Here is a 22,384-nt window from a genome sequence, read left to right on the forward strand (position 1 = left end):
CATGCTTAGAAAAGGGAAATGGTTCATAGTGGCCTTGTTTGTAGTATCTTCTTTAGAGACAGCCTGGTAGACAGGCTGTGTGCACAGGGTGAGTTCTCAGCCACGTGTGCTACTTCTGAGTGAGGGGCAGAGAGAGAGAAAGAGAGAGAGGGAGAGAGAAGGAGCAAGAGAGAAGTAGGGCTCACCCAAAGCAGGACTCGAGCTCACTGGATGTGGGGCTCAAGCTCATGAACTGTGAGATCATGACCTGAGCTGAAGTCAGATGCTTACCTGACTGAGCCACCCAGGTACCCTCCTTATATTTTAGAGGAGAACTAAATAACATATGTAAGTCTTCTAGCATAGTGCCTGCCATAAAAAGGGAATTTATCTTCCTTCCACAGGAAACTTTTCAAAAGTTTGTCTATAGGAGCAATTAACTTCTCTAAACAAAGTGAAAACAAAATGTCTGCTGAAGGAATTATAAGGCACTTGATTGGGTAAATGTAAAGAAGAGTCCCATTAAACACAGGTGGCATGTGGGTGCCTGTAGGGGGTGGGGGCACAGGCAGAGTGCACCCTCCAAGAGCCACAAAGGGCAGTACTGTGGACAAGAACTGGAATACTAGAACTGTCCTCATTACTGTGCCCAGCTCTGGGTTTTTCTTCAGGTCCCTTATGGACCGTGCATAATCACATTTTGGAGGAACCTCCAAAACAAAAGAATAGATGGAGGAAATATTTGGTTACACTATTTCAAATGGCCTCAGCCAGCTTATTCTTAGAGAAGACATGTTTTAATCCAGTGGGAATGGACTACATCTCTGACCAACCTCTCCCGTACCCCATCATTTCTGATGCAAGTGTGTGTTGGGCAGTGGAGGGGACAGGGAAGAGGGAAGGGCTCAGACTCTACCTTGCTCATCATCCTTCATGAAGATGTGGCTGAAATATGGTGGTGGTATTTGGAGACCCCCTTGAACACTCCCATTTGGAGTAGCTACACCGAAGCCTTAGAAAAGCCTGGGGACTCCCTGTATCCCGAAATAGAGGGTGAGGAATTTGCTCATTGCTGGGAAGGAACCAGTTTGCCAAGCCTTGCTGTTTTACAAACGTGTAGATAGATTTCTAGCCTTGTAAGTCCTGAGGCGTAATCAATATGAGTTGTACTGACAGCTCCTAGATTTAATGTGGAAAGGTGTAAACAAATCATTCCATATTGGTACAAAAAACACAGGTGGCGGTTGTGATGATAGTATTCTGGAAATACAGTATTTTCTCAGCTGTCCAACAACATGAAAGACTAGGGCAGATGAGGCCAAGCTGTGTTGTTTAGGCCAGTGTTACAACTCCCGCCAATCAAAACGACATGCTGCTTTAAAAGACTAGAAGAAGCTGCACCTAGGAAACTAAGTTTAAAGAACTACTTGGATCCTTCCTTACCTCATTTTAGTTTAGTTGTTTGGTTTTTTTTTAACCCTTCCTTCCTCTAAGGAATTTTCTCTAAAGCAGGGTAAGTGCTGGAATATTCCAAACCTGTCAAGCTGAGTTTTTCACAAATGGCTACAAAGCGTGGTTAAAGCTCTGTCTGGTTCCTTTGCATGCATTATTGTGACTGGCCGCTCTGGAAGTTTCAGATAATCACGTTGGGTCACAGAAAAAATATACTGGGGGAGATCCTTTAAGCTTTGAATTGAAAATATGTGTCCTTAGCCAATATCCCACCACCAAAGAGGCCAAGAGAACTTAGAGCCTGTGAATCTTCGATGGTTTTATAGTGGGAAAGGATTAATATTTAGTCATGTTCGGGGCACACAGAATGGGAAACAAATGGAGAATTCAGGAAAAAATGCTGCATGTATGCAGGAGAAAATAATTGGGCATGGAAATTAAAGTGATTTTTATACGGCATGAAAATGGCCTAATCTTCATGCTGGAAGGGCTTTCCAGTCTTGTTGGAGCAGTTGTTGAAACTACGGTGCCTTCGCTTTGGGATCTCCTCTGCATCCGTCAGCTCCTTCACTGTCTGACAAGGTCACTGCTGTAGGAGCCAGAGGATGTGGAAACTTACCATATCCTGGTTACTCAGTCCTTTCTTGGAAGGATTCCTATCACTCAGTTCTAATTTTGTAATTAATTACCAAGTGGAAGTCAGCTTACTGGTATTGCTGGATAAAATATTGGCACTTAGAGGGACAGTAACCCAAATCAATTAATTAATTTTTGGAACATAAAATCGAAGCATCTTCAGTTAATAAAATTGACAAATGAATACAATTACAGGATTGCTGAGCGGGCCATAAATTATAACTGAAATCTCAACACTGGTTGTTCCACCATATGGAATATAATAGTTTACAAAGATGAGATGGTCTCCACAGTGAAGTAACTGCATTGTGCCTTCTTTCATTTAAATCTAGGGTGCAGAAAATAGAAGCATGGACATATTTTTGGCAGTATAACATGCACATTTGTACACTTTAAACATCATTTTAAATAAAAATAAGGGAAAGTTTGGTATTATATGTATATAATTTAAACATTATATATATATATATATATATATATATATATATATATATATAATTTAAACATTTAACTAACTCTGGTAACCTAGTAGGTATACTCAGTATGTAGCTACTTATCGATTATTGGATTATTTTTATCAGCATAAGCAACCCAAATGGTAAGATCAAACAACATGAATAAATTTTTCTTAATCTGCTGTTAAAGATTTTCACATCAGTGTTCTTAGCCCAAGGAAAGTAGGGATCAAAAGAATAAATAGTTCTTTCATATACAATGTAGAATCTGTTCATTCTAGGTATTGAATTTGTACTTAAAGTACTGTTTAGTTTTAGACTCACGAGTGAAATTTTGCTGTTATCTTCAGGCTCCTAACAGTATTGGCTTTGGGAAAGAGAGTGAAAGATCCATGATAACAACCAAATCAGTAAGAGATGACATTCCTTCAACCCAAGAGAATCTGTTCAAGTGGGCTTCGGACAATGGCTATAGTCCAGTAACATCATATACAGTGGCTCCTGTGGCTAATAGATTCCATCTTCGGCTTGAAAACAGTGGTAAGTATGGATTTTTTTTTTTTTTCTGTAGTAAAAATATCCCCTAAATGAGGCTCTCCAATGAGGAACTCTCATTACATCTCATATGATACTGTTTTTCTGTTGTAAATTTTAATGATTCATTTGACTGCATTTTACTATCAAGTTTAAGAGTATCTAGAATCATGATAGATTATTTTAAAGCAACGATCTTTGGTACTTTTGTACAGATTTTTCTGTACCAAATTCTTTTGGTACAGTTGATTGCATGGTGGAGAACTTTGTTGTAGATCACATAATTCACTGTGATTACATTAAGAACAAATTAGCCTGGCTTCTTCTCTCAGAAGTGCCTGCTAATCACTGACAGCTGAGATGCAGAGCGGCTGGAACTACGGGGGAAAAGTCCTGGGTCAGACTGCATCTTACAGGACAGTAGTCACGAGGTGCTTCTTCTTCCTCACCCAGAGGGGACGCAGGAGTCATTACTCCAGTTGGATGGAGCAGAAAGTGGAATTTTAACAGGTTCTTGAGGTTTTGCCAAGCCTCTAACTAGTGAGACTCAAATCCAGAGTTTTCTGATCCCCAGACCTATTCCTCTGGGGAATAGGTACTGCCACCAAGGACAGTGCCCATAGATTGAAGGTTAGGAATACGGGCCATTTGTTCACTGTTTGAGGGCAAGTTGCTTAATTTCTGAGCCTCAGGTGGTTCCTCCTCAGTAATATGGGAGAGCAAATAGGCCCTACCTCAAAGGGTTGTTGTGAAGGTTTTTGTCAACGTACAAATTTAAAACCCTCCAAAGCTCTGGCCTCTTTTGGACCCATACAGCTGTGCCGTCTGCCATCCTTTCCCGAAAGATAGTATTGAAGGAGAGTTAATGTCCCCAGTCATGTTCACTTCCTGCTCCCACTGAGATGGATTGACCTCAGGCGTTGACTTTGAGACTGGATGGATATAAACAATACTGGGGAAATGTCTCTTCCCTAAATTGTTGAAAATAGGACAGAACACTGAATATTGATTATATGGAAACAGGTCTTTCCCTTTGAAGGAATAAGTGTACCTAAGCAGCTTTTTCTTTTCTCCTTCAGGACTAGGCCAGGGTGCTCAAATGCCTGTTAGAATTTAGCAGGCAAAAAGGAGGTAGCAAATACTATTTCAAGAAATCCCTGAAGAATGTATTCTAAAGAATCTCTAGATTCAAGGGAAGTATTACAATGGCACTTGAAAATATTATTGTCCCAATAACTTATTCAAATCATGTATTTTTTTTAAAGTTTATTTATTTATTTTGAGAGAGAGAGAGAGAGAGAGAGAGAGAGAGCAAGCTGGGGAGGGGCAAAGAGAGGGAGAAAGAGAACAAAGAGTTAGCACAGAGCCTGACTTGGGGCTCGAACTCACAAACCATGACCTGAGCTGAAATCAAGAGTTAGATGCTTAACCCACTGAGCCACCCAGGCGCTCCTCAAATAATGGATTTTTATATCTTACAGGGCCTTAGAAATTATCTAGTCCATGGTTCTCAACCTTGGCTGTATGTTGGAATCATACAGGGAGCTTTAAAACATATTAATGATTAGATACCTCTCCATAAAGTCTGATTTTAATTGACCTGGGGCACAGCCTGGGTATAGGGAATTTTTTTCAATCTCCCCAAATAATTTTAATACAGAGGACTAATGATCTAATCCAACCTCTTAATTTTAAAAATTAGAAAACTAAGACACAGAGAAGTAAGCCACTGGCCCAGAGACACTCAGTCAGTTAGAAAGAACACCAGGACTGGAATTCAGGTTTCCAGACTCCTTGTCTCCTTTACACATTGCTTGATAAGAGTAATTTTACACACACCCATTCTGTGCCAGTTCCTCTTGTACTTGCCTCTAATGATGATGACTGTGGCCTGGCATCAAACACTGACAATGTTGCCTTCTGTCACCACCAGAGGAAATGAGAGATGAGGAAGTCCATACCATCCCTCCTGAGCTACGGATCCTGCTGGACCCTGGCAGTCTGCCTGCCCTGGAGAACCCACCCATCCGGGGAGGGGGAGGCCGAAATGGAGGTTTCCCCTTTCCTATCCCGGATATCTCCAGGAGAGGCCAGATGGAAAGGGGAGAAGATGGGATCCCCCAGCCAAGGGACCCTATCGTCCCCAGCTTGCGGCTGTTTCCTGGTCCCGAAGAGCCCAAGGAGGTGCAAGAGAATGTGGATATTTCCCTGTCAGTCAAATGTGACAGTGAAAAGATGGTCGTATCTGTAGAAAAAGAGTCTTTTCAGGTCAGTGCAATTTCTTAAAGGAGAGAAGAGAAAGCCACCTCCCTCCCCATCTTGCCCCAGTATGTGTTAGTTATTTCCCTCTAGCTCTTTCACTTTTGAACTCTGGGGACCTGATACTGTTTTCTCAGTTGGATGGGCTTACTTCCCCTTGGCTGTGTTTCTTACCCAGGTCCTGTTATTCTCAGTTAAAGGGGGTTCCAGATCCTTGTGTGTCAATATTTTGCTATTGAATTTCCAAGGCCAACAAACACAATCCTTGGTAGGCTGGGAAGAGGTAAGGGGGGAGGGGGAAGGCAGGCCTCCAGCAACCAATACCATATGGGAAGACCAGGCAAAACACGTTCCGTGTGTGCTGCAGAACTGCCTGTGGGCCCTTCCTTATGTCTTGGTGGTGGTTGTTTCAGGCCAACAACTACTCGGGGATGGAGCTCACTCTGTTGGATCCTACCTGCAAGGCCAAGATGAATGGCACCCACTTCATTTTGGAGTCTCCCTTGAGTGGCTGTGGTACTTGGCACCGGCGGTCAGCCCCGGATGGAGTGATTTATTATAACTCTGTAAGTGTTCCCCAAAACAAAGCTTGGCCCTTTGCCAGATCCTTTCCGGGTGTTTCCTTAAAATTAGCCTTAAAATTTCTGTGAAAATGTGCAGGGGCATATACCCTAGGCCTAAAAAAGCCAAGTGTCAGTTCTCAACAAATTGGGTGTCCTTTGACCTTGAGTCTACACAGCAGAGCTAGCCAGCTCCATGGTCTCTGTGGCCTCATTTCAGTCTTGTTCAGAGGTAGGAGGACTTCTCCCTTCCTCGTGAACAAAGTAATCAAGAGAAATCCAAAAATGGCCCTCAAGAAATTATTATTAAGTCTCCCTCCAACTTGAAGAAAAGAGATTAAATTGAAAAAAATCCCCTACTTTTGAAGTTCCCCAGAGGAAGATTCCACAGATTCCCCCAATGATTATCCACTATAGTAGCTATCCTGCACTTTTCAGAAATCATTCTTGTCAGTTCATTCATCTGAATCTTTTTTTTTTTTTTCAGATGAAGCCTATTCTTGCAGAAATAGACACTAGGTAGTAAATATTAAAAGAATTTGAAACATGAAATTTCAAAAGAACTTTATAGTATTAATTTTGCAGTTCAGGTTATACTTTTGATGGTAAAAATAAGGCTCAAAAATCCGTGTCTGGCTTTGACATGATGTGTGTGTCTATGCTCCCAGCACCTACTCCAGCTTTGCCACGGGCTGGGGAGGGCATGACTCTCATTCATGTTCGTCCCACTGCCCTTTGGTAGATACCCTTGACCCATCCAGAGGAAAGACTGGAGATCAGGTGCTTTGTCACTGTGGCTCATGTGGGGACTGACTCTATGGGCCCAAGTTTATTATTCTTCAAACTTAGAGTGTTTGAGCTGGAAAGAACCTTAAGATGATCTCATTCAACTTCCTCATTTCACAGGTGAGGAATTTGAACTCCCGGGAGTTAAGAGACTTGCTTAGATTTGAGGAACTAGTTAACAGCAGAGCCAGGACTGAATCCAGCTTCCTGACCTCTCATCCACTAATCTTTCCCTGACACAAGGCTGGCCCAACTAATCTCCCTTTGTTCCTGGAATAATTTATTAACCTTTGACCTCTATGATGAACACACCCCTGCCAATTCCAACATTAATTTTTGTATATTACCCAGTTTTTCCAGATATAATGAATAGCATATAGTACTGATATACTTGATTTTGGAATTTTAAATTTATGTCTAAATTAACACCAATAAGAGGCTCTGGTTATCTGCTAAGTAAAAATAATATCATTTTCCTCAGAAGAAAAAGGTATATCCCAAGCCCTTAAAATCTCTTTCTTCTCGTGTGTGTGCCTGTGTGTGTGTCTGTGTATGTGTCTGTGTGTGTATTTGTGTGTATATTATGATGATAGTACCTAGGGTAAGAAATGTCCTAGGTACTTGCTTCAGGTACATCAGTACTTTCTTGTGAGGAACCGGTAAATGGAGAGGTGGTTTTTCTACATTCTCTTCCCTTTAGTGAATATTTTAGGTGTTCGTTCCAGTGATAACTATTTGTAGCAATTTCCAGACTTACTATATACTTTTGTTTTGCAACATATTCAGAAATTAGTCACACGACACAAAATCAGACCAAAAAATATGACTATTCTATATACACAAAAAAATTAGGATTTTATTTATGGAGTCACAGTCCTCAGGTGAATTTTTCATGTTATCTAGAACTAACCTAGGAATAATCATCTCAACTAACATTAGGATAGACTATCATAGAATAAAACAGGATTCTTTCCTCCATCTGTATACCATACAGAAAGATACGGGGGAGGAAATGAGGAAAAGGTAGAGGAGTACAGAGATAAGATGAGGAGAGGCTGGCATAATAGTAAACATTAGGTACTTTGTTTCCAACTCAAACTTGATAGAAATCTCAATGGATACAAATTAGCCAGCTCTTAATATTTCTTAGAATTTTTGATGTAAAGAGAAGCCCCTTAAGGAGAAGGCCCCTTCCCCTACAGGCTGGCCTGCTGACAACCCCATTCAACCTTATTCCAGTGCCTAGTGTTTTCCTACTGTTTGAAACAAGTTTTATTCTTCCACCAGGAAAGATGCATACTTTAGTCGAGTTTTAATTTGAATGTACTTTGGGTTCCTCTTTATTTTTATCTCTTTGAAGATAAAATCCTGAAACACTTGGAGGTTTTTCTTATTTTTATTTTGAGAGAGAGAGATGGGGGGCGCAAGTGAGCAAGGCCAAAGAGAAAGAGAGAGAGAGAGAGAAGTGGAGCTCACCTGGGGCTCATGTTTTTACCCAAAGCAGGGTTCATGTTCACCCCATGTAGGACTCAAACTCACCAACTGTGAGATCATGACCTGAGCCAAAGTCAGATGCTTAATGACGGAGCCACGGAGCCACGACCCAGCCGCCACTCAGGAGCCCTGTTTTGTTTTAAGTCAGGTTTTCAGTTTGCAACTGAATTATTACATTGGTGTTGGTGTGAGATAGAACCAGATCATGTGACTGGGTGTTTCAATGACCATGTCTGCGCTTTCTTGGCCTTTTAGATTGTGATGCAGGTTCCATCACCTGGGGATAGTAGCGGCTGGCTAGATGGTTATGAAGATCTGGAGTCAGGTGATCATGGATTTCCGGGGGATATGGATGAAGGAGACACTTCCTTCTTCAGCCGGCCTGAAATTGTGGTGGTATGTGTTTGTTTGTAGTAGGTAGTTTGTGAGAATGTTGTCCTTTTGGTCGGCTTTAATTAGGGACTGTTGGGAGTGGGGGGCAGGGATTAGATGTTAAAGGCCAAAGGTTATAAAGGTCTAGGGTGTTCATCCTTCATTTGACTCTGATTTATCTCTGTTTTGTTTGTTTTCACTAGTTTAACTGCAGCCTGCGGCGAGTGAGGAATCACAGCGGCTTCCAGGACCCACTCCACAGGAATGTCACTTTCAACATGGAGCTCTATAACACTGACCTCTTTCTCGTGCCCTCTCAGGGGGTCTTCTCTGTGGCAGAGAACGGACACATTTATGTTGAGGTATGCTACTTATGAACATTAACTAGCCTTGGGCTTTTAGGTCAGGGCTGAATTATAGTAGCTCCTGGGGCAGACCTCATCGTGTTCTTCCCCACACCCCTTAACCAGTTCTGGGTAAGGGCTTGGCTCAGAAAATGCATCCAGGTTGATTTCTTTCTTTTTTTCGTATTTATTTATTTTTGAGAGAGACAGAGACAGAGACAGAACATGAGCAGGGGGAGGAGCAGAATGAGAGGGAGACACAGAATCCAAAGCAGGCTCCAGGCTCTGAGCTGTCAGCACAGAGCCCGACGCGGGGCCTGAACTCACGAGCTGTGAAATCATGACCAGGGCCAAAGTCAAATGTTTAACCAACTGAGTCACCCAGGCGCCCTGCATCCAGGTTGATTTCTGACCAAAGCAAGACATTGCAGGATTTGCTACATGGAGAGAGTGTTTTACAGATGAATGTTTTTTTTGTTTTTGTTTTTGTTTTTTTAATCAGCAGTGTGAATTCTAATAAAGTCCTGTTCTTGCTTTGTCCTTAGTATTTTTGGAACAGGAGTTCAGTATTTGCACTGTTAGAGTTAACCAGGAAGATTTCACACCACCTCTTTTTTTTTTTAATTGTTTTAATGTTTATTTATTTTTGAGAGAGAGAGAGACAGAGCGTGAACAGGAGAGGAGCAGAGACAGAGAGAGAGAGAGAGAGAGAGAGAGACAGACAGACAGAATCCGAAGCAGCCTCCAGGCTCTAGCTGTTAGCACAGAGCCTGACGCAGGGCTCAAACCCACAAACCGCAAGATCATGACCTGAGCTGAAGTTGGATGCTTAACCAACTGAGCCACCCAGACGCCCCTCACATCACCTCTTATATTATCTTTTAAATTGAACACACCTCAGTGAAATGCTGTGCGCTTCCGTATCTCATGAAAATTGGTTTTTTTTAGATCATTATCTAAATGTATCTATAAATGTATGAAACTATTTTGTATACATAATGGTAATTATTATGTATAGCATATATCTGTGGAATAACTATGAAAATATTAGGTAGTGGTGGGAATAATGAAATAATAACAGCTAACATTATTGCAGATTTATTTTGTGCCAAACTCAGGTTATAAGTGTTATAGTAATTGACTCTTCAAAGCAGTCCGATGAGACAAGACTACTGATATCCCCATTTTAGGGATGAGGAAATTAAGGTACAGACTTGTCTACAATCACATAGTTAGTAACTAATGAGCTCAGAGTAGGGTTCATACTCAGGTTGACTGGCTCCAGAGCCCATAATGTTATCTACTAGATGCTACTATCATTTATCCTCAAAGGGTCACTTAAAGGGGAAGAAAATGTAACCCTCTCACCAGTGCAAATATCCAGGTTCATGGATTAGATTCTAGAAAAGGATAAACATCTCTATGGCCTCAGAACACCTGCTGGTCTTACAAGAACATCATCCTCTGATGAGCTAGTTTTGGTGCTAAACTGCAAGCTGGTGTTCTGCTTCACTGTGGGAGGATTGAGAAGCTTACAGGGTGGAAATGGGGTACTTTGACACATTGAAAGTGACTTCAGAGCACATATTTCTATTTCAGAAAGACAAAGAACTCTCACCTTTGTCCTCATTCTGGGATGGAGCCCACTGGCTCTAGAGGTTTTCCTGGATCTCTCCTCCTTTTTGATTCCTTATTCTGAGAGGTCTTCTCTTTTTTGGGGGTATACCTTTTTTCTCCACTGGGGAAAATATACTGCTTTCTACATGCTGTTCCTAATTACAGATCTCTTCTTATCCAAGAAGAGATTTTTTTCTTCTTGCGTTTCTGCCTGCATAGTCCACGTGCGCAGTTGGTCAGTGACCCTCTGCTGTGCCCTGGATTTTAGGGGCCCTGCTTAACTGCAGTTTGTTCTTTTTCAAACGTGTGCCTGCTCTGCTGACCTACGGCTTTGCTGCCGTATACTCATCAGTGGCCAGTCTTCCTCCTGTATCCTACCCTGGGCCTTTTGGTTTTTCTCCCCAGTCCACCTAATGCTGGCTTACTTGAAATGCTTTTTTTTTTCTTACTTTCACATTTATATCTTTTCATATACTGACTATATTTTCATCCTCTTTTAAAAAAAAATTTTAAGTTTATGAGAGAGAGATGGAAGGAGAGAGAGAGAGAGAGAGAGAGAGAACAAGTGGGGGAAGGGCAGAGAGAATCTGAAGCAGCTCCAGGCTCTGGGATGTCAGCACAGATCCCAACGCGGGGCTCAAATTCGTAAACCCTGAGATCATGACCTGAGCTGAAGTTGGATGCTGAACTGACTGAGCCACCCAGGCACCCCTTCTTCTTCTTCTTTTTTTTTAAATTTGAGTTAGTTAACATACAGTGTAGTCTTGGCTTCAGAAGTAGAACCCAGTGATCCATCTCTTATATGTAACACCCAGTGCTCATCCTAACAAGTGCCCTCCTTATGTCCACCACCCATTTAACCCATCCCTCTACCCACCTCCCCTCCAGCAGCCCTCAGTTTGTTCTCTGTATTTAAGAGTCTCTTATGGTTTGTCTCCCTCTCTGCTTTTACCTTATTTTTCCTTCCCTTCCCCTGTGTTCATCTGTTAAGTTTCTCAAATTCCTCATATGGGTGAAATCATATGATCTCTTTCTCTGACAGAGTTACTTTGCTTAGCATAATACACTCTGGTTCCATCCACATTGTTGCAAATGGCAAGATTTCATTCTTTTTCTCTGAGTAGTATTCCATTGAGTGTGTGTATGTGTGTGTGTGTGTGTGTGTGTGTGTGTGTGTGTGTACAAGGTACCACATCTTCTTTGTCCATTCATAAGTCTGTGGACATTTGGACTTTTGCATAATTTGGCTATTGTTGATACCACTGCTTAAACATTGGGGTACATGTGCCCCTTCGACTCAGCAAATGACAGCTTTTCTGTTAGTTCATTTTTCTTGGGGGCATTAAAAAGAACTGTTTATAACCTCCAAATTTTACATCTAGAATAGAACTACTAATTATAGCTGGCATTTATTGAGTAGCTGAGAACTGTTGTTTGTGTGTAATTGTGACTTTACACATGCTCACAATAACTGTTTCTGGTAGGTATTGGTGCCCTTATTCTGTGTGGGAGGAAACTGAGACTCAGAGTTCACAGGGCACAAGTCACAGAGCACGCAATTTCCTGAGGCTCATCTGCTCATCTCCCTCCAAGGCCTGTAGTCCTTCTACCACTCATTTCCAGGCCATTTTAGAGTAAAAGACTTACTGACCATAGTTTTTCCTCCAAAACAACTTATTGGGATACCTTAGACTTTCTGCTACTATGTACTTTCTTTGAGATTAGAGAAAAGATTTGCATTTCTTCTTCTGTCTGCATTTTTGCATTGTGGGTTCTGACTTCATGTTAAAGGCCACTTTTTAGTAATAGGATATATGTAATTTTCCATCTTTCCAAGATATCTTATTTTTTAGAAATATTGCCAAAACAATGATCTGTGAATATTTATAGACTACCAAACACTATTTCCTAGAAAGATTTCTGACTAGGTGATTTCCCAAGGCCACATGTTGGGTTTGGTTGAATTGACCCTGTGGCTACCATGAAGTACTTTAGAGAAAATGGACTTGAGGTCAGAAGGCCTGGGTTTTAAGCCCTGGTTTTATCCAGCGCTTGCAAAGTGGGGTTTTGAATGAGTCATCCATCTTGGATGCTGTTTCTCCTCCATTTATCAAATGGAGATGAAAATATTTATCTCACAAGATTGTTCAGAGGGATTGAGCTTTAAGGCCCAACAAAGTGACATGATCACAATCATCTTCACTGTTGAGTGTCTTGTAGTTAACCACGTAGGGATATTTCAAAATAGTGCTGTGCCCTATGCGATGTCAGGGATTTCCCCTGGGTTCCCAGAATGGAAAGTGCGTTTATATCTCCACGCCTTTTGAAAGGATTCTGGGGCTATTGGCTTATGATTAAGGACTAACTTTATTTCTAAAGTGTTTAAGTTTATTTTGACCCTAAGTTTAGTAAAGGAATGAGGCATGAGGGGAAAGGCAGTTCACACAGTATCCATGTGTCACCAAATGGAGAATCCACTCTGGTCCGAGGATTTTAGCTGAGTTCAGGATAGTTGAGGTTTGAATTCTGTTTACACTTGGCCAAACACCACTTCCTGTTTCTAAAGAAAAGAACCTTAACAAGGTTTGGACGTAGCCCATACAAATGTTTTGTAAGAGGGAAGTATAATGAGTTGGAAACGTTTCCAGATTAGATTTCCCTTAAAATACCCTTGGGCTTAAAGAGCGAAGGGAGAGTACTTGGCAAGGCCTATTTTGGACCTGTGAGTAGCTAGGACACTTTGCCAGGCTCGTGATCGCCACCAGATTGCACGGTTCCTGACACCAAACTGGGCCAGCTCTGCCTGCTCACTAGGAAGCAGGACTTTAGATGAATCTGTAGCTTTATTGCAATGTTTTAGGCTCATTCTGACTTGCTGCAGTTTAGAAGTTCAGTCCTCTCTGCCTAGGTTAAATAGATTTTGCTCTGTACCTTATTTTTGAGCAATTTCAAAAAATAGCTTGCGCTACAGGTGGTATGCTACTAAGACATGATACAGTATTATGACATCAGGGATTTTGCCTGTTGGTGTTTGTTTATTTTGGAAAATCCATTTTAGGTGCGCCCTGTGCTTTTATTTTTATTTCCCAGAGGACTTAGGGGAGGTTGACAAGATTTACTCATCTTGTGTTGGAATCTTCCAGACTGACATTGGAACCAAATAATTCACCATAATCATCCATATCAAGTTTAAATGGGAGACGTCTTTTTTCAATGAGTATATATTACTTTTGTAATTAGAAAGAAGACTGTATAAGTACACTATGAAAATAAAGCAGGGTCCCTCATCAGAAGCACTATGTTGATATGTTACCCTTGTGTAATAGAGTAAAAGAGAGATGCCAACTTGCTTCTGATTGGTCTTTCTGTTCTTTTGTAGGTGTCTGTTACTAAGGCTGACCAAGAATTGGGCTTTGCCATCCAAACGTGCTTTATCTCTCCATATTCAAACCCGGATAGGATGTCTGATTACACTATCATTGAAAACATTTGTCCTAAAGATGAATCTGTGAAATTCTACAATCCAAAGAGGGTGCACTTTCCTATTCCCCAAGCTGAGATGGATAAGAAGCGATTCAGCTTTGTGTTTAAGTCCATTTTCAACACCTCACTGCTCTTTCTACAGTGTGAGCTCACGCTGTGTACCAAGAAGGAAAAGGACCCCCAGAAGTTACCTAAGGTGAGTAGGCCTTCATCCATCTGTATGCTATTTCGACATTTTTAGGTGAGGCAGTGACCTACCGGAGAAGTTTAATCACGAGTTATTGCAGGTTGAGGTTTTTGGTTTGGGAACTGCCCAATTGAAGTAATAAAATCTGTGTTAGCAGGGAACCGTGAGTTTTATGGAGTCTTAGAGAATAAATCCTGACAGTATGACTTTTTTTTTCCATGCATGCTACTTAGTAGTATCTTACAAATGATAAATCAAGACTGTTTTCCATTGAGGGAGAGGTCTGGCTTTATCTTTGCTATTCAGATAGCGTGCAGTGCCAAAAGTACAGAGCCGAAAGGACAAGTTCAGTGTGAGGATTAATTTTTCCAGGTCCCGCTGAGACTTGTATTGCAATTGTTTTTTGACCTTCTCTGTGTGAATTATAAGGTTGACTTGTCTCAAGAGGACCTCTAAGGGAAACTAACAAATATTTTAATTTTTCTCAGCTTCATACTGGTTCATCATGTTTACCTTATGTCACTCCCCATATTGAACCAGTACATTCTGTTGCCACAACAGACATCAGAACATTTTGACCTTGTTGCAATGGCTGCGTAGGGGGGGATCTGCAAGGTTAATTACAAACCCTCATTAGTTGGGCCTTGTGCAAGAAGGGTGTCTCTGCCACAGTTTTGTTTCTGTGATCTTCCATAGTTATGTATAATTCCTTACATGCATTTCATCTGTAGAAATCTTGCACAGTGTCAGCTGACTTATAAAACTTTTGTAGTCACATATAAATCAGTGTCTAAAACTAATAATTGATTGGTATCATTAATAGTGTATGTGTGGAATTCTCTCTTAATACATAGGTTGTAAGAGGTAGATAAAGAGGGAGGAGGAACAATTAAATCATTATTACTGGATAAATTAAATCATTATTACTGGATAAATGCTTTACACTGTTATATTCCCCTGGGCATCCATTTCTCCGATAACATCAGAGAACATTTTATAATACGTATGAAAATGTAGCAAATCTGGTCATGATCATTTGGGAGCATGAATACATAAGATGATTTAGACTATGTTCTTTAGGTTGCTTTTGGAAACATTGATGCCTTAGCCTTGTGGGCATTCACCTCCCAGTGGCCATTTGTAGACTTGTGGTAGAGAGGCATGGGAAAACTTAATGCTTGGCTGTGACACACAGCTGGTCCCTGCAGCTGGTGGAAGACTTGTAGAAGTTTGGGATCTAGGAGGGGAGGCCTGGCAGTTACTAGGTGTCTTTACTGAAGGCTTTGGTTATTACCTCTCACTGAGCCTGGCCTGGCATAGTCCATAGCGTATCATTTTGTGAAAATTAATCCCAGTACTTCATTGCAGGGAATTCTAAGGAGAGTTCTAAGGCCCAGCAGATGACATGGGATGTGACCCCAAACCTAAAGTCTCTATTTACGCCCAAGGCAAGAGAAACTAGAAAGAGCATGAGGACTGAGCAGGAAGGCCCACTGCTTACTAACAAGATTTTAAGCAAGTCCCTTGAGCTCTCAGAATCTGCATGGCCTCATCTATAATTGAAATAATAGTAGGGGCGCCTGGGTGGCCCAGTTGGTTGAGTGTCCAACTTTGGCTCAGGTCATGATCTCACGGTTTGTGAGTTCGAGCCCTGCGTCGGCCTCTGTGCTGACCGATCAGAGCCTGGAGCCTGCTTAGGATTCTGTGTCTCCCCCTCTCTCTACCCTTCCCTGGCTCATGCTCTGTGTCTCTCTGTCTCTCAATAATAAATAAATGTTAAAGGAAAAAAAATGAAAAAAAAAAAAAAAGAAATAATAGTAGCTGGTTTCCCTTAGGAACAGAGGAGCAAATGAGACAGTAACAACAGTCCACCATTTATAGTGCAGTGGCTTCGGATGAACTGTTACCACTCTCCTCATGTTTACTGCTTGTAGGTAATATTTCCACAGTTCTAGCGACTTCTCAGTGCCTTCTATGATGATAGAGAGAGCCAAAGAATCTTCCTAGGAGGAGTACTCAAAGACCATTGGGTCCATCCCTGCCCTTAGCTGATGAAACTAAGGCCGGAGTTAAGTGTCTTGCCCAGGGTCGAGCCATGAATTGGACGTAGAATCGTAGACTCTTACTTATCTGAAGAAATAACAGTAAAGTAAGAAGGCTTTTCCTAACATGCAGATCTTTTCAACAATGAGGCCTTTCCACAGAAAAATCTGTTGTTTCCCTTTATAAGGAGGCTATTGTAAAGGCTTCCTCTGGGTTTTGGGGGAAGGGAAGGAGTTATTTTCTTATAATATGCTGTTCAGAGCAGCAATGACAATAGAGCCAAAAGCCTTTGCTCTTTTGTGATTGGAAGAGCTGGAAGTTCATTAGCTTTTAGGGATGGCTTGCTATAGACTTCTTAAAGGGTTGATATACTTCTTACAACAAAAACAAGTAGATGCCATGTACATCAGAGTTTTACCTATTGATAAGCATAGACAAGGAACTGAAGATGTTTTAAAGAAAAAGGTACTAGAGTGTGATTACACTTTTTAAAAACAGATATAACGGGCTTGGGCATGCTAATCCTAAGTTTGGGGCCTTAAAATGACTGTAAACAGCTAATCTCATGGTCCCCACACCTGGCTACAACTCCCCAGGACTCCAGTGTGGAACACTATAGCAGGTGACCCTGGTCACCTATACCATTTTGAACGAGCCTATGCCAGGATTTTAAAAAATCAAACAAATTTGACAACATTATTATCTTTTTGGACAACAGATGTAAAATCTGTCACTTTCATAATGCCGTGCATGAAGTTTCCCACAATCACAAATCACAAATATGAACCATTTATGTGAAGCCAGCTTGGTGAAGGGCCAACATTCGTCATATAGGTTTTTTTTTTATTATTTTTCAGACTAAATAACACTAAAACCTCTAGTTGTTTTGTGGGAAGATGGGGGGAAAAGGCAATGTTTATAAGCCATCCAGTGATATTTGAATCTTCAAGTGCAGCTGAGAATATCCTGGGTCTGCCACTATATCTCCCAGATTATTTATGGTTCTTTGGAAAACGCCCAAATCTCCTGTTTTTCTCTGGTAAACAGCTGTGAGCTGTCTGATAAGGGGCACTGGCCAACTGTGCAGGCTGAGTTGGTGCAGGCTCTTCGGGGTGACCCCTGACCCTGCTTTGCTGTCTCTGCCTCTCTGCAGTGTGTGCCTCCAGATGAAGCCTGCAACTCGCTGGACGCCTCAATGATCTGGGCCATGATGCAGACTAAGAAGACCTTCACCAAGCCCCTTGCTGTGATCCACCAGCAAGAAGAAGTTAAAGGTGCGTTTTGGAAGGCTCGCTCAGAGCCTGGGGGTTGCCCATTTTAAGAAGTTCCAGTACTAGACCCCTAGGATGAGCCTGGGTAGCTCAGTTGGCTGAGCATCCAACTTTAGCTCAGGTCATGATCTCACAGTTCGCGAGTTTGAGCCCCACATCAGGCTCTGTGCTGACAGCTCAGAGCCCACTTTGGATTCTCTGCCCCTCTCCTGCTCATGCTCTTTCTCTGAAAACTAAGTAAACATTAAAAAAAAAAAAGCTCCAATACTAAAAAAAATACAAAAGAAGCAGCAACAGCTCCAATACTGTAAATCAAAGTACATTTGTATTCAAAAGATAAATTAAGGGCCAATTAGTAACTTTAGAAGGAGTTTTGCCAAAAGAGCCTTTTATTTAGTTAGGTCTGCTCTGACATGTGGCTGAGTTATTAGTGATATGTTTGCCAATGATTTCCTCTTTAATATTATATCAGAGTCAAAGTTGTCCCTATCCCAATGTCACTCTCCCTTGCCATTCAAATATGCTCCCTTGAGTATGCAAGAAAGGCTCCAAGTTCCTCCTGGCGTGCCCGGATTGAGCAGCCCACAGCCCATCTTTCTGTGGTCTACTACCAGTGATTCTGCTGAGTACAAGCAGTCCCAGGGCTGTATCAGGATCGCAGATGCCTTTGGGGAGAGTGTTAGGTATATGAACACCATTCATCTTAGGTCAGAGCAGAAAGAAGGTTAAGAACCACTGTCCAAATGCATTTTTATAATTCAGGTTTCAGAATGTTACCCAGGCACATTTGTTGCTTGAAGCCAAGGGTGCGTCTTCTTGCACACCCAGGAGCATCAGCAGTCTGCATCTTCTTGTGGGAGAAAAGGAAGGACGTGCCCTAAGAGGTGTGGCCTCAGGTAGACAGGCAAGGCAAAGCCAAACATGGTGTAGGCCAAGTCAGCCAGACCAGCGGAGAAACCGAGCTGGGCTCCATGGAGATGTTAGGAATGGACATGAGGTCCTGTGGACTGTGGAGAGCATCTGATGGGGACGGGCATCACAGCCGAGGGGCATGGACAAACAAGAACACATCAGGCAGCTGGCAACATCTGAGGGAGTGGAGCCAAATACACATGGGCTATTTGGGCAGCTACATTTTCACTGTCTAGAAACAACCTATGACTATCTGGAAACATTGTCTAGGGGTGCCAAACAAAGAGAAGTCTGAGAGTGAAAGTGGATTCCTAGCTTCTGGGGTTAGCTATTTCAGGGCTAGGTCCCATGCCACCTTCCACCACCAAGGGACAGAGAGGAGCTTGGCACTGGAGCCTTGATAGAAGCCAGCAAGCATACTGTCTCCTCTTGGTGAGCATTTGCTAGGAGGCCTGCCAGGTGGAGCTGACACCTGATGTAGGCTTGGGGGCAGCGCTGGGATGGCATTTCTGATGTAAGCATTGCTGGATTTGGCAAGACAAGGCAGTGGGGGCTAAGAGGATAGGCGCACAGGACCTAATAGAATAGAGGCATGTGGATGTGTCTACTTTCTTCTTTGGTTGAGTGACCTCTGTGAAAAGAGCCATTCTTACTGACGTATCTGTATGTCATTTGCCCTCTTCCTACTGCTCACTTTGGAAAGGCAGGAGATACAGTGAGGAGGGCACTGGCTTAGAGTCAGGAGCCTGGGGCACAACTTAACTTTACCTGTTGTACTGTTTGAAGAAGCAGACTAGGTTTTAATTCATTGCCCAGCCATTCTGAAGGTGGTGCAAAATGGACATACTAGATGTTTATTGGTTCCTTATTAACACTTTTTGTTGTTGTTTTACTCTCACTGATTGGTTTTCAACAATTTGAAACCGTGTAATAGCCACAGTCTTTCTGTAAATGGATTGCCCAAATAGTTCCCTGTTTTGGGGGACCAGGGGAAAGAAATAAGTTAATTGTGTTGCGAAGTATATCACAGTTGGGCAACATCTGGCTCATTTTGTACTTTTGTGAGTGGTTTAACAATAACAGCAGCCACTTGTATTCCATTTGTTACTCTTACCTTTTTTGAGAGAGGTAGTTCCGCTCATAATTGAAGGCAGCCGCTTGCTTTTTTCTATGCCAAAGAATAATTAGGCATTAATACACAGCGGTATAACTTCCAGTAATTCATTCATGCTTCTTTTAAGTTTGGTGGTATTTTTCTAAGTAATTCCTCTTGCAAATTAGGTAATTACTTTTGTTTAAACTTAGTGTAATTATTCTGAAAGTTCGGTGTTGTTTTTTTACATGAAAGTTCAAGGGGAAAATTTTACCAAATATCAAAGCAGTTTCATGAGATTTGCTGATTGAGACTAGATTTTAGCGGAGAAGCTTGTGGTGAAGAAAGTTGATTGCTTAGGGTTGTTAAACAAATGCAGGTTAGACTATCAGCCAGCTTCCCTTGGGCTGTGTGCAAATAGGCTTTGTAACTTTGCACTGAATGGCAGTTCTGGCAGTTTTCAGCTCTCTGGGTGACTCCTCCCACCCTTCATGTTTATTTTCTTTTGATTCTGAAATCATTTCTTCATGATGCAGGCCACTGGAGTCTGTGTTTTCCCTCTGCCTCTCAGTAAATTGGAATAATCAGTTGAAATGGGGATGTGACCACTTGCCTAATAGCATTAGGTTATTTGAATAATAACTGGGTCGTCATGAACAGTCTTTCTGCCAGCTTTGTGTGTTACTTTTGTAAGCCACAGAACCTGTAGTATCTCCAGGAGTATCTCTTACTGGAACGAATTTGGGGGTAAAAATTACCCAACCAATGAGATGTTTGACTGCCTTTTTAGCCACACAGGTGCTCTTTGAAGGCCGTGCTGAAGTTCCAGGTCTCCCTGGTCATTGGTGCATCTTATTTCTCCACACTGGATTTTCTGGGGCAGCAGCAGATAAAGGCTCAGGTTATCAGCTTCTCAGCCAAGCAGAGAGCTGGTCTGTACTCCCAGTGCTAATGGCCTGGTCACATTTCAGGTGGTGTTTCTTCCTCCTATGGACACAGAGAACAGGCCGCCAAGGCTAAATACTTCTGGGTCCCTCCTCTGGGCCACTGTTTTTTTGTTTTTGTTTTTGTTTTTCAATTTATTTACTTATTTTGAGAGAGAGAGAGAGAGCACGCGCGCACCTGAATGCGCACATGCAGGAGGGAGGGGCAGAGAGAGGGGGAGGGGCTGAGGGAGAGGGAGAGAGAAAATCCCAAGCAGACTCTGCACTGTCAGCACAAGAGCCCTACTCAGGGCTCGAACTCACAAACCGTGAGATCATGACCTGAGCCAAAGTCCAGAGTTGGACGCTTAACCCACTGAGCCACCTAGGTGCCCCTGGGCCGCTATTTTTAATGGAATATGCCTGAGCTTCCACAGCACATAAGCACCACCTTAGTCCCTTGGGAGCTAGCTTTGGGTTAGCATTATTTTGCTGCTGAAACTTTCAACAGATGATTGTGCTGGTGGTGATGATAGTCATGGAGATGATAATGATTATCTAACATTTACGGGGCATTTGCTTACTACAGGGCTCTGTGCTGAATGCTTCATGTGGGTAATCGTATTTAATCATCATAGCCCCTCTGGGAGGCAAGTATAGAGCAATATTAGATAACCTGACATAAATAAATGGTGGGTCCGAGATTCAAATCCAGGCACTTTGATTCCAGGGCTTGTGTTCTGTAAACCTATGCCTTATCCTAGGTAGAGGTTGATTCTAGGTTTTAATAAAAACTACAAGCAACATAGGTATCTATCTCCTCACACCCTTTTCACACCCCTTCTCCTATTCATGCCATTTCACACTGGCAGTCAAGTTCATACTCAAATACTCTAATGATTGTGAACTGAAAAGATGAAGAATTTTAGGAAAAAAATCTGTTCCCCAAAGGGTAAGATGTTGGGACACATGTAAGCCGTTTAAGAGAGTATTAAAATTGAGAAGTTCTGTGACTCTGAATTGTAACTCACAAAAAAACCCAGAAAACATGAATAGTCGATGCATATTATGGTTTATGGCAAAACAATTAAAATAGTTGAGGTAGTGCCATCCTACCATATTTTCTGAAATATTTTGAAGTATAGGCACGTTAGCGCTGTTTGCTTTGGATGCCGTGACCATTTTTGTGGCATTTGAGAACACACTAGGGCTTGCACAATAAAAATGGCTCTACCACAGCAGTGATGATTTTTTGAAAATGGTGAAAGGGAAGATAATCATTTGTCTGAAATTTAGGGCACATATAAAAAAAAATGAGTGAGAAAGAACAATAAACATCACCCCCAAGTTTGCCATGATTTATATACAATATGTAATTTTTAGCAAGTTAAATGTTCAAAATACTGAATTTCCACTCCATAACTTTTTAAAAATAAGTGTGCTCAGGACAGCACCTGGCATATCATGGGCACTTGGTAAATGTTAATTTCCTTTCCTTCCTCTTAACCTCTCAGCCAAACTGGGTTTTTGTGGGGAGTAGGGGTGGAAGGGGAATGAAAGGGAAAGCTGTAAACGTCAATTGGAAGTTAATCCAAGAGAGGCGTTACTTTTTGGAACATACTTGATTTTTCCAGAACAAAAATACTCTAAAGCACCCAGCCGGGTTTTGTCCTCAGGCTGAAGTAGAGATGAGGGGAAGCTGAGTAGAAAGATGGTAGAAATGCTTAACTGACAGACCAAGACATTCAGTCTTTATCCAGTAAGGGACAGAGGTATCTAGGGACTTTTTACTTTGGAAAATTTTAAATATATACGAGAGTAGGATAGGATAGGATAGGATCGAATCGAATCGAATCGAATCGAATAGGAGAATGAACTACTATGTATCCTCCGTGTAGTTTCAGCAGCTACCAATTTATGGCCAAACTTGTTTTACCACTTTCTGTCCCTGGATTGTTTTGAAGGAAATCCAGACATTTCATCT

General features: G+C 41.9%; 1 protein-coding gene across 2 annotated transcripts in view; it reads left to right on the top strand.

Annotated features, from left to right (window-relative positions):
• TGFBR3 (transforming growth factor beta receptor 3) overlaps positions 1–22,384 on the top strand; it is a 211,360-nt gene that overhangs the window by 166,455 nt on the left and 22,521 nt on the right. For both annotated transcript variants that reach the window (XM_047085878.1, XM_047085877.1), the window contains 7 exons: positions 2,873–3,062; positions 4,990–5,324; positions 5,729–5,881; positions 8,411–8,551; positions 8,731–8,889; positions 13,868–14,167; positions 17,355–17,475. In XM_047085878.1, the coding sequence (XP_046941834.1) occupies positions 2,873–3,062; positions 4,990–5,324; positions 5,729–5,881; positions 8,411–8,551; positions 8,731–8,889; positions 13,868–14,167; positions 17,355–17,475 (1,399 nt within the window). The remainder of the gene's footprint in view (positions 1–2,872; positions 3,063–4,989; positions 5,325–5,728; positions 5,882–8,410; positions 8,552–8,730; positions 8,890–13,867; positions 14,168–17,354; positions 17,476–22,384) is intronic.

Source organism: Lynx rufus, unplaced genomic scaffold (genome assembly GCF_022079265.1).
Source record: "Lynx rufus isolate CCGP_SWC_20201006 ecotype Redwood Valley unplaced genomic scaffold, mLynRuf1.p SCAF_2, whole genome shotgun sequence".
NCBI classification, from domain to species: Eukaryota; Metazoa; Chordata; class Mammalia; order Carnivora; family Felidae; genus Lynx; species Lynx rufus.